Below are 16,577 nucleotides of genomic sequence, written 5' to 3'. Positions count from 1 at the left end.
TCCGCAGTCCCAAAGCAGGGGGCCCGCGTTCGATCCCTGGTCAGGGAACTAAAGATCTCACATGCTACAACTAAAGATCCCGCATGCTGCAACTAAGACCCAGTGCAGCCAAATAAATAAATAATTTTTTAAAAAAGAGCCTTAAAAAACATATAATTTCTGGTTAACAAGAAATTTTCCTGATGTTGAAAATAATACCTGCTTGTAAATAATTTTAACATTACAGAAATTGAATCTATTTCTAATCTCTGGCCCGCAGGGAATCATTGTAAGTTTGGCTTATCGTCTTCTAAAACTTTCTTTGTCTTGTTGACTGAAAAAAAAATGCACAATGTGAGAGTTGTGAGTTAAGTTTGATTAGGGACAAAATGAGGACTATAGCCCAGGAGACAGCCTCTCAGATAGCTCTGAGGAACTGCTCCCAAGAGGTAGGGGAGGAGGTCAGTATACATATGACTTTAATGAAGGGGGATACGTGCAATCAAGCACACATTTGGTAGAAGGTTGCTGCTAGTCGCAAGGGGCAGATGTCTCCGTTAATAATTTTAGTGCTTTTCTAAATATGAGAAGATGGAAGAAACCAGACTGATAAAATCTTCTGAAAAATCTAACTATCGGAAGACCTGTTCTGCCAGTTTTTCCCAGAGCACAGAGTGCCTCATTCCTGATCTCCACCCTGAACTCCTTGCAGGAGTTGAAGGTCAGCCACTGCAGTGGCTAGTGACTTCATTCTTGTAGAACCAGAAGGCAGGTGACAATTTTTAGTTGGCAGTCTATTATTGTGACTTTGGACAAAAAACAATCATGGGCATCTCTTCATTTCCCTCCTGAGTTTGAGACCAGTCACAGGAATCAGCAATGAAAACGTCAGCTTCATGGCCCATAAAAGCAGGACTGAAACACGTGGCTCCACTATGCAGCCTGGTGGGTTTTCTGATATTTCACCCCTAAAATTGCCAGACCTACTCGGGCATGGCAGAGCTGGTCAACCACAAGGCTCCTGTAGATGCTTACTGCATGGCCCCAGCCTGATCAAAATACCCTCTGCCTGGGGCCCAGAAGACTCCAAAAGGCAGAGAGAAAGGGTGTGAACCGTTCAAACTCAGCTCCTTCTTCCAAACCCACTATTCAGATAAAGTGTGTGCACGTGTATGTGCAGAGAGGGATCAGAACTGTTGCTTCAGCTGAAATTCCCCCCACTCGGACCCAGGGAGCCAGGGGAATGGAGTTTCTGCCCTAACTCAGACTAAAGTAGATGCATACCTGTTTAAAAATTTTTTTTGATTTTTTTAAAATAAATTTATTTATTTACATATTTTGGGCTGTGTTGGGTCTTCGTTGCTTGCACGCTGGCTTTCTGCAGTTGAGGCGAGCGGGGGCTAGTCTTTGTTGCGGTGCGCGGGTTTCTCATTGCGGTGGCTTCTGTCGCTGCGGAGCACGGGCTCTAGGCACGCGGGCTTCAGTAGTTGTGGCACATGGGCTCAATAGTTGTGGCTTGAGGGCTTAGTTGCTCCACGGCATGGGGAATCTTCCCGGACCAGGGATCGAACCCGTGACCCCTGCATTGGCAGGCGGATTCTTAACCACTGCGCCACCAGGGAAGTCCCCATACCTGTTTTGTGTCTATCTCAGCCTATCGACAAGGATGCTATCAGCTAGGGATGCCTGGAGCACTCACCTGGGCCCAGACTAAATGCAGCGAGCCTCCACAGACATTTCCCCAACCTGAGCCACTGCTATGTGGCTGGACTGGCCCTTATGGTTTCTTATTATGATTGTGATGAAATAAATTTATTTTAAGGCTGGACAAGAAAAAATTAAACATAAGATTCTCTCTCTGCCCATTTGGGCCACTACCTCCTCTCCTTTGTGTACAATGTGCTTCTGCATTATACATTAACCAGACCTCCTTAGAAGACACAAGAATACCTGCCCGATTGTAAAGAGCAATTTTCTCCTGGCACCAGCAAGGTAACTCCTTGGGAGATAACATTGCTTTCTTAATCTTGTAAAAGGTCACAATGACTAACTATTTGCCTTGTACGTGCAGATCTGTACTGTGTGAACTCTCAGCATGTCACTTTGATGTATAACCTTTTTCTCAAAAAAATGTATCTAACTGTGCTTTGACCTGTAGCTGGTGGAAAAGTCCTCAGAGCTTTCTGAAAGACTGTCTCCCAGGTTATAATCCTCAGGTTGGCTAGAATAAAATTCTCTATTTCTTTATTAGATTGGCTACTAATTTTTTTTTCACTGAGAATTTCAAGAAGCACCTCAGCAACAATCCACAGGGAACCTGAAAAAACAAGGTTTATTAGTCACAGATTCTAAAAGGTACGAGGGCATGCCTAAGGTCTCAGATAGAAGGAGATAGGAAGCACAGACCTGGGTTCTGTCTTTCTTGGGGTGGAGGGTGGGGTGACAAGTATTTTAAGGTTTCACTCTGTATTGGTGAATTTAAAACATAAGAGCAGGAACTAGGGGGCAGGAAGAGAAAAATGCGATCACTTAAACAATCAGTTATCTAGGTTGCCCAGGGATCGCTAAAAGAGGACCTTCGTGGATGGGGCAGCCTTGTTTCTAACTGGTTGTTTAGCTAGTAACTGTGTTATGCAACTGGTAATAGATTTATCTGAAACGGATATCTTTGAAATAGATGCCTCAGTAATCAAAAGCTAATGTCAGCCATGTACACTGCACCTCCTTAAATGCAAAGATATCCCCTGAGCTTCTTGGGGAGAAACTCCCCCAACAAAAGAAGAGCCTTTTTCTGCCTAACTCGTTAAGATGCTTGCAGATCTCGTCGGAGTGTTCTCCCTCTTGCAACAACCATTTTGAATGAAGTCTCCTCTTGCCAATGTCCAGAATTATTTTTATTTGACAATACAGAACAAACAAAAATCCTCATTTTTAAAAAAATCTATATATTTATTTTATTATTTGGTTGCGCTAGGTCTTAGTTGTGGCAGGCGGGCTCCTTAGTTGTGGCATGTGAACTCTTAGTTGCAGCATGCATGTGGGACCTAATTCCCTGACCAGGGATTGAACCTGGGCCCCCTGCATTGGGATCACAGAGTCTTAACCACTGCACCACCAGGGAAGTCCCTCAGAGTCATTCTTGACTCCTTGCCCCCAAACTACACAACAAATCCATCAGCAGACAGTCATCGGCTCTACCTTATTTTTAGCATCAGAGCACTGTCCCACTCCTTCCATCCTCCCCTGCCACCTTTGTCCAGACATCTTCATCTGTCATCAGGATTATTGCCTTAACTTTCTAATTGTCCTCCCCAATTCTATATTTGCTTCCATGGAGTCACACACAAGACAGAGATCTTTTAAAAATATACATCAGATAATGTAGCTCAAAACCCTTCAGGGGCTCCCCACCGCACTCAGAGTAAAACCCAAAATTCTTACAGTTGCCCAGATGGCCTCATATGATCTGACTCTGTTACTTCTCTGATTTTATCTCCTGCTGGTCTCCAACCTTCACAATTCACTTCAACCATTTTAGGTATTGAGCTTCTGCTGTTGGTCAAAGAGGCCAAACTTTTCCTGCCTCAGGACGTTTGCACTTGCGGTTCATTCTTCCTCCAGAAATTCTCACAGTCCCCAAATTCCTTCAGCCTGATTGCTGGGGGTAATGTGGAAATACTGTGTCTAGATAACTCTGGGCCTTAGTTTTCCCATTTGCCAAACCGTCGCTCTTCCCCGCTGCAAGCCCAAGCACTAAACACTGTTAGAACCCAAAGATATAGTGGTAAGGAAAAATGCTTTTTTTAAAAAAATCTTTTTTCTCTTTTTTTTCTCTTTTTGCTTATTCTTTTCTTTTTTAATTTAAAACTTTTTATTATTCTTATTTATTTTTTTACTCAGATGGCATTCTCTCCCTCTCACTCTCCCAAAGGAAGAGAAGAGCGGTCATCAATGGCTAATGGCAGCTGCAGAAGCAACACCAATAACCAGCTTCATGCTCAGGACAGAACACCACACCTCCTCCTCGTGGTTTCAGGTGCTCTACACATTCAGAGAAACTTCTCTAGAAACAACCTATAGAAATGATCCCTGAAAGTACAGTCTTGAAAAATGCTTTCTTAAAATGAGAACTTTCCAATAAGGAAAGGAAAGTTTTATGGTTGATTTCAAAAGTAGCCAGTTGAGATAGAATCTAATACCCTTGATTCCCAGCAGATGGCAGCACATCACCAGATTTGCCATGTAAATTATTCACTATAACTTCTTGGGACTTCCCTGGTGGCACACTGGTTAAGAATCCGCCTGCCAGTGCAGGGGACACAGATTCCAGTCCTGGTCCGGAAAGATCCCACATGCCGCGGAGCAACTAAGCCCACGCACCACAACTACTGAGCCTGTGCTCTAGAGCCTGTGAGCCACAACTACTGAGCCTGTGTGCCACAACTATTGAAGCCCGTGTGCCTGGAGCCCATGCTCCGCAACAAGAGAAGCCACCGCAATGAGAAGCCTGCACACTGCAAAGAAGAGTAGCCCCTGCTCTCCGCAACTAGAGAAAGCCTGTGAGCAGCAATGAAGACCCAACGCAACCAAAAATAAATAAATTTATTTGAAAAATATTATAATTTCGTAACACAGGAATTAAGAGAAGCTGCTAACATTTGTATTCCTCTTCACCCTTCATAAGGGGAAAAATGAAAGGAATTCGTATTTGTTGAATATCCACTTTATCAGCAGGAAACTCTGATTTACACCTATGATTTAAATCAGAGCACATCCCTCATCTCTCAGAACTCCCCAAAAATAGTCAAATGGGAAATGAAACGAAAATTTAGATGTATGTATGTACAGTGTCTAGGAGTTAACCTAATAGAAAGATACACCCACTGAAGAAGAAAACTTTAAACTTTAACACCCTAAAGAAGAAACAGGGTAAACAGAGGATGAGCCCTTTGTGGACAGATACCTTCCTAAACCTGGTGTTCTGTTGTATAAGGGTCTCGGGAATGGTAGAGAAAAGGAGCAAGAAAAGCCTGTATTGGATATCCTGAGGACTGGCCAACTAGAAGCGAGGCCCCGCCCAAGCCCCGCCCTCACACCTGAACCCCTCCCCCAGCTCAGACCCTGAGCCTGGAGCCCGGTTCAGCCCCGCCCACCAGATCCTGTACCTACGCCCAGCCTCGCCTTCTAGGATTGGTCTTCAGCCCCGGTCACGCCCCCAGGCCTTATCTCTGCCCAGGCCACGCCCTCCAAGAATCTTTCTCCTCTCTAGCTCCGTCCACTTACCTTGGTAAGTGGCGCCAGGCTGGAGCGATTTCAGGAACATGGCCGCCCCTCTGGCTTCTTTAGGCTCCTCCCTAGGGCCCCGCCCCTTTCCGGCCTACAAAACCGGAAGCGAAGTGGGAATCAGCAGGCCTGCAGCCTCAGCGGGAGTCAAGGTCACTCAGCAGAGGTATGGACTGCCGGCTTGCGGGGTGGGTCAGGGTCACTGGGTAGGTTCAGTCCTGCCCCAGTAGTGCTTTTTTCCCGACCCACTGGGGTGGGGGAAGAGCTGAAGTGGAATTACGTTCAGGTGACGCTGGGCCTCTATTTTCTCATCTTTCAAACTGTTGTCCACCCTCCCGTCCACAAGCACAAGGCAGATGTTATAACCCAAAGGTATGGTGGGATGAGAAAATGCTTCTTTAAATGAGAACTTTCAAAACGACATGGGCATGGATGATGGCAAACTACCTGCACACACCCTAATCTTGTCAGCAACCCCACCTTTGAACTATTGCTGTAAAACTCCTCATCAAAAAACAAAAACAAAAAAAAACCTCCTCATCAAATCCTCCTGGGTCGGGACACATAGTTTTTCAAGGCAGGAGCCCACTGTGTCCCCCTTTGCCTGGCAAAGCAGTAAAGCTATCCTTTTCTACTTCACCCAAACTCTGTCTCTGAAGTTCGATTCGGCACCAGTGTACAGAGAAGCAGAGCTTTCGGCATTAATTGCCTCACCACCAGCCAATCAGAAGAATGTCCACGAGCTGATCACACCCTCCTCTTTGAACCATTACTATAAAGCTCCTCACTACCTGATCTCAGATGGCCTCCGCCTGCAGCGGCTTGAAGCAGGATTTTTGGTTCCCTGGCCAGAGATTGAAGTCAGGCTGTGGCAGTGAGAGCACTGAATCCTAGCCACTAGACCAATGGCCAGTGATAAGGCCCTGGCCCATCAGTTTTGTAGAAATAAATTTCCACAAAGAGACAAAGAGTAGTGGAAGAAGTAAAGTGTTTATTAGGAGGAAAAAGAGTACGTGTGGATAGACACACGGGCGGACTCGGAGAGTCGTGCCCTCATGGTAGTTTGAATCACGTATACGGGGCATTTCTTCTGAGTTTCCTTTAGCCAATCATCTTGCTTTGCCTGGTTCTGAGTCCGTATTTGGTTTGTCTTAGGGCCCTCCCATGTGTGCGAGGGCATCTCTTAGCTGAGATGGATTCCAGTGAAGAGGCCTATAGATAGGTTGACATCACTCCCTTTTTGACCTCCAAGGAGACTTTCTGCACATGTACAGTCGGGAAGGTCTCCTTGACCTTGAGAATGAGAAATATGGGAGAAGTTAACTGTATGCTGCCCACAAGCATGGTCTTTATCTTTTATTTGCACAGGGTTCAGCCTCTCCTATATTTCTCCTGCTATTTTCTTCATCTTGGAGTATCTGCCATGGGAAAAATAAAAAACAGAATAAATACTCAAGGAAGAAAAACACATAGCTAACAGAAAAATGTCACTACTTTGAATACCCAAAGAAATCAATGATTAGAGTTTAGCACGGTGACCAATATAAATTTAAAAAAAATAAGGGGAAATAAAGGTTGAATAAAGGATTGATTGAGTGGAGGAGATGATGCTGAAAGCTCAGCTTCTCTGTACAAAGGTACCGAATCAAACCTCAGAGACGGGTTTTGGGTGAAGTATCAATAGAAAAGAATAGTTTTATTGCTTTGCCAGGCAAAGGCGGCCACAATGGGCTCCTGCCTTGAAAAACTATGTGTCCCCTCCCAGGAGGATTTGATAAGGAGTTTTATAACAATACTTCCCAAGGGTGGGGTTGCTGACAAGATTAGGGTGTGTGCAGGGGCTCAGGTAGTCTCCCAATCTTGATGAGCTTCTCTGGTCCCTTTAATCTTGCCTCAGGTGGTTTCTTGGCTGCTCCTCCCTTGATTGGAAACTGTTTGAGTCTGCTCTTGAGAAGGTCATAGAGTCTGGAGTCTTGCCTACAAGAAATGGGGGACAAAAAAGAGACCTCCATGCCCCAGGCCCTCCCGCTCAGTTTCATAGATAGCCTATCTCATGGATTGGCAGGCTTATCAATATGGGAGACTCATTCTAAAGGCTCCAGGATGTTGAGGACAGGCAGGTAGATAAGCTTTTGAGGAGCGACCTGGTGGGTGAGTATCCACCCCCAACCTCTCCTTTCTGATCCCTAAGCCAGCACTGGGCCTCCTCCTGCACCAGCACCACTTCTGGGTATGGGGCCGCCCTCTCCTCACAGCCCCGCCCACAGGCCTAGTTCTAGCCTAAGTTTGGCTCGTTGGGCCTGTTTCTGCTTCCAGAACCCAGGCTGAGCCAACTTCAAGACCTCCAGCACCAACTACAATTCCCTGCCAGCAATGGTTGAACTTGATTGGCAGCCAGTCCCGGGGCCCCGCCCCCTACGGCCGAGGCAGGAAGCGGAAGTAGCGTCGCTGGTCGGTGGCAGTCTTCTGCCTCGTGGCCCAGTTCTTGGTGGAGTAAGTCGCTGTAGTCGTCGTGTGGTTCAGCGTGTCCTTTGTGAGGCTCGCGTCAAGGGAGGGCTCTGGGATGCGAGGAGGGCGATAAAGGACAGGTTTGGACTAGGCCACCACGGCGCTGCCTTAGAAAGACCTGCTCTCTCCGCTCGTGTCCTCCGGGACCTGAGCCACTGCGTTTAGCCGGTGAGACGTGAGGTAAGGGCGCTTCTGCGGCGTGTTGTCATTCACTGTGTTTCCCTATTCTAAAGCCTCCACTCCGTTTTTTGTGACTTTCCTCCACGAGGAAAAGAATTTTCGCTGTTCTGGTCAACAGTTGCTCCAGCTCCCCACCTCCTCCGGGTGTCACGAACCTGGCGATCCTAACGTGTTGCTCTGAGTATTAGGGAGAGTTGGTTTAAAAGGCCGGTTCTTTTTGTATGAAAAAGAATATTTGATCTGAGAATTTGGGTTTGTCTTCCCGTGTTCTTTATTTTTGAATATTACATAGAGGTAGATAAAATACTTTCTCAGGTGTCAAGGGTATGCGTATTTCTGTATATAAATGTAAACGTATGTAGATCACAGATCTTTCTTCTAATAAAAAGCAAGAGTACTCAGTCTTCTCGTCATCTGAGCTTCCTGGGGCTGTACATGCCCACAGAGTGAAAACGAGCCTCCAGGAGATGTGGCGTAGGCTTTATGATACTAGTTCCAGAATGAGGAACCATAAACAGGGTGTTCGGACTAAGCGTGTTTTTTCCCCATATATATATATATTTTTTGGTAAAATCTTAAACCTCAAGAAAATGTGAACATCCAGTACAATGAATGTTCTTTGTAGTAGATTCACTTATTTTTAGCATTGTACATGTGCCAACTTAAAAAAAATGCACAACGTGAGAGCTGTGAGTTAAGTTTCATTTGGGGCCCGAGAGACAGCATCTCAGATAGCTCTGAGTAACTGCTCCAAAGAGGTAGGGGGGGAAGGTTAGTATATATGTGATTTTGGTATAGGGGGAGTACATGCAATCAAGCACATATTTTTTTGCAGAAGGTTTCTGCTAATCTTGTGAAGGTTACTGCTAGTCACGAGGAGCAGAGTCACCATGAAAGATTTTAGTGCTTTTCTAGATATGAGGAGATATAAGAACAGGGCTCATAAAATCGGTTCCTGAAAATATCTAACTATCTGAAGACCTGTTCTGCCAGTTTTCCCCAGAGCACAGAGTGCCTCATTTCTGCTCTCCATCCTGAATGCCTTTCAGGGGGTGTTAAAAGTCAGCAGCTGCAGCAGTTCATGATTTAATCCTTGTAGAGGTAGGTGGCAAGTGCCAATTTGTAGTTGACAGGGCCCCCTCATGGTCATAAATTCGACCATGCTTTGGGAGGCATTTCATGACCATTTTGTCCCACGGTGCTAGGAAGGCTCATTCCTAAGTTTGGCAAAGATTTTGCTGATAGGCCACTCAATGTGCTATTACTGGACTAGGTCTTATTAACAATAGCCAAAGGTCTCTGGATCACCTGTCTTACTAGTCTGTTCCAAGAAAAAAAATTCCCTCTTATTGCATCTTCCCATATCTAGAGTTACACTATTACAATCATTGATCCCATACAGAATTATATACTTGATCAACTGCTTCAAGTTGCCTAGGCATCATTATTTTTGTTGGAGGCTCAGTCACACATTTGGAAATACAAGAAACAATAATCCTGTTAAACAGGCAAACTACAAATAACATAGCTAGCAGTATTATTAAAGTCATAAGTAAGAATTAAGCCAAGAACTTCCATTAGGTGCGGCCCAGTATATTCCCAGGTCATCTGACTTAGTCTGTTCTGTACTAATCCTTATTTTTCAGGGAAATTATGTGTTGGCACTGTCCATAAGGCTCCCAGCCCAACTTCTTGGTGTTACTAGGCTGGTCATCCTTAGTATCATTTAATTGTTCCCAAGATAAAGGAGGGTCTTAAAACTTAAATGACCATAGCCTGGGGTTAACCACATAAATCCATACCATAATTGTGAGAGGTTTTATTCCTTGGCTGAAATTTTGCTTGTTGCTCTAACTGAGCTTGAGTAACTTTAGAGGAAAATTCATTTTTATGGCCAGGGTCAGAGCAGGTATTATTAATTGGCTAGGTGAGAGGATCCCACCTAGGATACCGATAGTGGCTTGAACAGGACTATAATTTCTTTCTTTTAGAATACATTTCCTAAGGGCGAACCAATTAGAGCCTTGGAGTGGAGAAATCCACCAAGGTAATCCAGAAGTACTAGACAAAGATAATTGGTCACAAACCCAACAATTGGATTGATTTTTAAAACTAGCATAGGATCATGCCCATGATAGAAAAACATTTGATTCATACGCAATGGTTCAAGAAGTCAAGAAAACATTATAAATGATCATACGAGTCAGGCCCAGTATCTTGGGCTAGCTGTCTACTTCTGATGTTGTCTTCTTCTCGTCCTGGTAGGAGTGTAGTTTGGACTAAGTGTGTTTTTTACTCACTTTTTTTTTTCTGGTAACATCTTAAACCTCAAGAAAATGTTAACATCCAGTACAATGAATGTTTGTTGTAGTAGGTTCACTTATTTTGAGCACTGTGCAGATTTGTTCTCTCATAGATTTACGAATACATTGTATAGTGAGGTGTTTGAGTGTAAGTTGAAAATAAATTGCATACGTGCTACTTGACTTTTAAGAACTTGGTAAGGCTTCTCCTAAAGATATGGGCATTATCCTAGTAAAATTATAATATCATTATTTCACACAAGGAAAGTAAAAATAACAATGTCTTCTAATATCTACTCTAAAAGATTAACTTCTCTGCGTTGTTCCAAAATATGTTTTGGGTAGTTTTGGGATCTACAACCCAATCAGGGTTTATATATGACAATTGTTTATGCCTTTTAGTCTGTTTTAACCTAGATCACTTGCTGTTGTTTGTCTATTATATTCATTATATTGACTCTTTGACGAGTCATATGCCTTCTTTTAGAAAGTCACACATTTTGATATTCCTGCTTCTATTTTCACAGTATGTTTAAGTTTTCCTTCATGTCTTGTATTTCCTGTCAGTTAGTAAAAGGGTTCAGAGGAGAGGTTGGCAAGCTTTTGAACAGGTCCAGATAGTAAGTTCTTGATGCTTTGTGGGCTGTAAGGTACGGAATTACTCAGCTCTGCCTTTGTAGTGGGAGAACAGCCAAAGACCTAAGAAAACAAATGGGCATAGCTGTGATCCCAAGAAACTATTTACAAAAACATGCCTGTGACCAAAGTGTGCCACCTCCTGGTGTAGAAGCTTCAAAAGGTCATTTCAAAATATTTTGAAGGTGATGTTGTGTACATCAAATTGCATTCCATTGGAAAGATGTAAACTTATGACATCCCTTGGTTAGTGTAATAAGTTTGATTACTTGCTTAAGATAGTAATCACCAGGGCTCTCTATTTTAAAGATAGACTTTTCCATAAGAATAAAAGCATCTATGTGGGGTGATATTTTGATACTCAGAATCTTTTTCCCCTAGCAGTTGTTTTAGTATCTGTTAATAACCTGCAGTAAATAAGTTTCTAGGATGTTTTTCTAGGTCAAAGGCAAGTATACATTTACTTTTGTTGGCTATTACAAATTCCCTTCCATAGATCTTGTGCCATTTTGTAGTTTCTGATCAACTTTAAAAAAATATCTAAAATTATGGAGAAACATAAGGAACAAATTTTAGTTTTTTTAAAAAATTTTTCCATTTTGTTATGGTTCATTATCAGAAATAATGGATACCTCTAAGTTTCTTGGTGGAGAATCCATCACACCTAAAACATGAAAATTATGTAGTATTCAGTATCTAATAAAAGGGAAGAGGAACAGTGGAATCAACAAATATTTAATAATAGTGATGACAGTTGCTTGGCTCTGGTTAAGATTTCCTTTTAAGTGTAACAAATTTTAGTTTTAACTTCAAGACACTTGTTTTCAAAAATAATATCCTATCCACTTTCAGTTTTTTAAAAAAATTTATTGAAGTATAGTTGATCTACAATGTTAATTTCTCCTGTACAGCAAAGTGACTCAGTTGCATATGTATGTGTGTGTGTGTGTGTGTGTGTGTGTATATATATATACACACATATATATATATACAAACACTGTTTCATATACTTTTCCATTATGGTTTATCACAGGATATTGAATATAATTCCCTGTGCATAGGACCTTGTTGTTCATCCATCCTACTAGTTTGCATCTGGTAATCCCAAACTCTCAATCCTTCCTTCCCCCAACCCCTTCCCCCCTTGGCAACCACAAATCTGCTCTCTGTTTTTTTTTTTTTTTGTAGATATGTTCCTTTGTGTTGTATTTCAGACTCCACAGATAAGTGATATCATATAGTATGTGTCTTTCTCTTTCTGACTTTGCTGCAAATGACATTATTTTTATGGCTGAGTAATATCCCATTGTATGTATATACCATATCTTCTTTATTCATTCATCTGTCAATGGACATTTAGGTTGTTTCCATGTCTTTGCTACTGTAAATAGTGCTGCTACAAACATAGCGGTGCATGTACCTTTTTTTTTTTTTTTTTGCGGTACACGGGCCTCTCACCGCTGCGGCCCTTCCCGCTGCGGAGCACAGGCTCCGGACGCGCAGGCCCAGCGGCCATGGCTCACGGGCCCAGTCGCTCCACGGTACGTGGGATCCTCCCGGACTTGGGCATGAACCCGTGTCCCCTGCATCGGCAGGTGGACTCTCAACCACTGCGCCACTAGGGAAGCCCTGCATGTATCTTTTTGAATTATAGTTTTGCCTGGATATATACCCAGGAGTGGGATTGCTGGATCATATGGTAACTCTACTTTTAGTTTTTGAGGAACCTCCGTACTATTTTCCATAATGCCTGTACCAAATTACATTCCCACCAACAGTGTAAGAGGGTTCACTTTTCTCCACACCCTCTCCAACATTTATTATTTGTAGACTTTATAATGATGGCCATTCTGACTGGTGTGAAGTGGTACCTCATGTTGTTTTGATTTGCATTTCTCTAATAATTAGTGATGATGAGCATCTTTTCATGTGCCTATTGGCCATCTGTATGTCTGCTTTGGAGAAATGTCTATTTAGGTCTTCTGCCCATTTTTCGATTGGGTTGTTTGTTTTTTGTTATTGAGTTGTATGAGCTGTTTGCATATTTTGGAAATTAAGCACTTGTTGGTTGCATCATTTGCAAATAATTTCTCCCAGTCCATAGGTTGTCTTTTCATTTTGTTTATGGTTTCTTTTGCTGTGCAAAAGCTTATAAGTTTGATTAGGTCCTATTTGTTTATTTTTCCTTTTATTTCTATTGCTTTGGGAAACTGACCTAAGGAAACATTGGTAATATTTATGTCAGAAAATGTTTTGCCTGTGTTCTCTTCTAGGAGTTTTATGGTGTCGTGTCTTATATTTAAGTCTTTAAGCCAGTTTGAGGTTATTTTTGTGTATGGTGTGTGGGTGTGTTCTAAATTCACTGATTTTACATGCTTCTGTCCAACCTTTCCAACACCACTTGCTGAGTAGACTATCTTTTTCTCATTGTATATTCTCACCTCCTTTGTCGAAGGTGTGTAGGTTTATTTCTTGGCTCTTTATTCTGTTCCATTGATCCGTATGTCTGTTTTGGTGCCAGTACCATGCTGTTTTGATTACTGTAGCTTTTAGTATTCTCTGAAGTCTGGGAGGGTTATGCTTTCTGCTTTGTTCTTTTTTCTCAGGTTTGCTTTGGCAATTCTGGGTCTTTTATGGTTCCATATAAATTTTAGGATTATTTGTTCTAGTTCTGTGAAAAATGTCATGGGTAATTTGATAGGGATTGCATTAAATCTGTAGATTGCTTTGGGTAGTATGGCCATTTAAACAATATTAATTCTTCCAATCCAAGAGCATGGGATATCTTTCCATTTCTTTGAAGCATCTTCTATATGATTTATTAATGGTTTTAGTTCTCAGCACGTAAGTCTTTCACCTCCTTGGTGAGGTTTATTCCTAAGTATTTTTTTGGATGTGATTTTAAAAGGGATTGTTTGCTTACATTCCCTTTCTGATATTTCATTGTTAACATAAAGAAATGCTTCTGATTTCTGTACGTTAATCTTGTATCCTGCTACCTTACTGAATTCATTTATCAGTTCTAGTAGTTTTTGTGTGGAGTCTTTAGGGTTTTCTATATATAGTATTGTGTCATCTGCATATAAATGACAATTTTACCTCTTCCCTACCAATTTGAATACATTTTATCTCTTTTTCATGTCTGATTGCTGTGGCTAGGACTTCCAATACTATGTTGAAGAGAAGTGGTGAGAGTGGGTATCCTTGTCTTGCTTCAAATTTTACCGGGAAGGCTTTCAGCTTTTATTATATTGGCTGTGGGTTTGTCATAAAAAGCTTTTATTATGTTGAGATATGTTCCTTCTATACCCACTTTGGTAAGAGTTTTTGTCATGAATCAATGTTGAATTTTATCGAATGTTTTTTCTTCATCTATTGAGGTGATCATGTGGTTTCTGTCTTTTGTTGATGTGGTGTATCACGTTGATTGATTTGTGTATGTTGAACCATCCTTGTGACCCTGGGATGAATCTAACTTGGTCAAGGTATATGATCTTTTTTTATGTGTTGTTGGATTCGGTTTGCTAATATTTTGTTGAGAATTTTTGCATCAGTATAAAAGATATTGGCCTGTAATTTTCTTTTTTGGTATTGTCTTTATCTGGTTTTGGTATCAGGGCGATGGTGGCTTCATAGAATGTCTTTGGGAGTGTTCCTTTGTCTTCAGTCTTTTAGAAGAGTTTGAGAAGGATCAGTATAAATTCTTCTATGTTTAGTAGAATTCTCTTGTGAAGCCATCTGGCCCTGGACTTTTGTTTGTAGAGAGTTTTGTTTGTTTGTTTTTAAATTACAGATTTTACTTCACTTCTAGTGATTGATCTCTTCAAGTTATGTATTTCTTCTTGATTCAGTTATGGTGAGCTGTATGTTTCTAGAAAGTTGTCCGTTTCTTCTAGGTTGTCAAATTTTGGGGCATATAATTGTTTGTAGTATTCTTTTCTTTTTCTTTTTTTTATATTTCTGTGATATCAGTTGTGATTTCTCTTTCATTTTTATTTTGTTTATTTGTGTCTTCTCTCTTTTCTTCATGGTGAGCCTGGCCAGAGGTTTGTCAATTTTGTTTACCTTTTCAAAGAACCAGCTCTTAGTTTTATTAATTTTTTTCTATTGTTTTTTAATCTGTATTTTATTTATTTTTTCTCTGATCTTTATTATGTCCTTCCTTCTGCTAACTCTAGGTTTTGTTTTTTCTTCTTTTTCTAATTCTTTTAGGTGGTGACTTCGGTTGTTTATTTGAGATTTTTCTTGTTTCTTAAAGAAGACCCAGCTCTAACTTACCTCTAAGAACTGCTTTTGCTGCATCCCATAGATATTGTATGGTGTTTTCATTGTCATTTGCCTCAAGGTATTTTTAAATATCTTCTTTGATTTCATCATTGACCCATTGGTTTTTTAGTAGCATGTTGTTTAGTCTCCATGTAATTGATTTCTTCTTGATTCTTTTTCTATGGTTGATTTCTAGGTTCATGTCACTGTGGTCAGAAAAGATTCTTGAAATAATTTCTATACTCTTAAATTTGTTGAGGCTTGTTTTCTGCCCTAGTATGTGGTCAATCCTAGAGAATGTTCCATGTACACTTGAAAAGAATGTGTATTCTGTCTTTTTTGGACGTAATGTCCTGAAAATATCATTTAAGTCTAACTGTTCTTTTGTATCATTTAGGATCTCTGTTGTCTTACTGATTTTCCATCTTGAAGATCTGTCCATTGATGTGAATGGGGTGTTAAACTCTCCTATTATTATTATACTCCCATCAGTTTCTTCCTTTATGTCTGTTAGTATTTGTTTATGTATTTGAGTGCTCCTATATTCGTTGATGAGTGTAATATCCTCTCCTTGTGTCAATCCTTTTATCATTGGATAGTGTTCTTTATCTTTCTTTATAGCCTTTGTTTAAAAGTGTATTTTGTCTGATATGAGTATTGTGACCCTCATTTTCTTGTCATTTCTGTTTGCAGGAAATATCTTTTTCCATCCCCTCACTCTCAATCTATGTGTATCCTTTGCCCTAAAGTGGGTCTCTTGTAGGCAGCATATTGTAGGCTCTTGTTTTTTTTTTTTTTATCCAATCTGTCACTCTGTGTCTTTTGATTGGAGCCTTTAGTCCATTGACATTAAATGTAATTATTAATAGGTATGTATTTATTGCCATTTTAAACATTGTTTTCTTATTGATTTTATATTTCTTCTTTGTTCCTTTTTTTTTCCTTTTGTGGTTTGATGATTTTCTTTTGTATTATGCTTATGTTCTTTTCTGTTTTTGTGAATCTATTGTATATTTTTGATTCATGGTTACCCTGCTTTTCAAGTATGTTAACACTTTCCTATATCTACTTGCCTTAGACAGGTAATCATATAGGCTCCAACATTCTAGAAAAAAAAATCTACATTTTTAATTCTCCTCCCCTACATTTTATGATTTTGATGCCCTCTTTTACATCTTCATGTTTATCCTTTTGCTGTTCACTGTGGGCATCATCGTTTTCACATAAATTTTTTTTAAAATCTGTGTACTGGCTTATTTAAGTGATTTACTTTCCAATTTTGATTTTCTCTTATAGATTCTTACTTCTTTTCCATTTAGAGAAGATCTTTAAATATTTCCTTTAGGATAGATTTAGTATTGCTGTATTTGTTTAGTTTTTGCTTGTCTGAGAAATTCTTTATATCTCCTCCTATTCTAAGTG

At 40.8% G+C, this 16,577-nt stretch overlaps 1 protein-coding gene and 1 non-coding gene across 2 annotated transcripts in view; both read right to left on the bottom strand.

Moving 5' to 3' along the window:
* Positions 1 to 3,873: 3,873 nt before the first annotated feature.
* On the bottom strand, positions 3,874 to 4,084 carry LOC116752443. Its single transcript, XR_004349511.1, has one exon. It is a non-coding gene; the product is annotated as a small nucleolar RNA U3 (small nucleolar RNA).
* A 6,780-nt stretch (positions 4,085 to 10,864) lies between these two features.
* Positions 10,865 to 16,577, bottom strand: part of LOC116752159 (zinc finger protein 426-like) — a 45,352-nt gene continuing 39,639 nt past the window's right edge. The window contains exon 5 of the mRNA XM_032628895.1: positions 10,865 to 10,952. Coding sequence (XP_032484786.1) covers positions 10,912 to 10,952 — 41 coding nt within the window. The 3' untranslated portion in view covers positions 10,865 to 10,911. The remainder of the gene's footprint in view (positions 10,953 to 16,577) is intronic.

This window comes from Phocoena sinus, chromosome 3, assembly GCF_008692025.1.
Source record: "Phocoena sinus isolate mPhoSin1 chromosome 3, mPhoSin1.pri, whole genome shotgun sequence".
NCBI classification, from domain to species: Eukaryota; Metazoa; Chordata; class Mammalia; order Artiodactyla; family Phocoenidae; genus Phocoena; species Phocoena sinus.
Note: the sequence above shows the minus strand (reverse complement) of the source record. Positions and strands in the feature narration are given on the sequence as shown.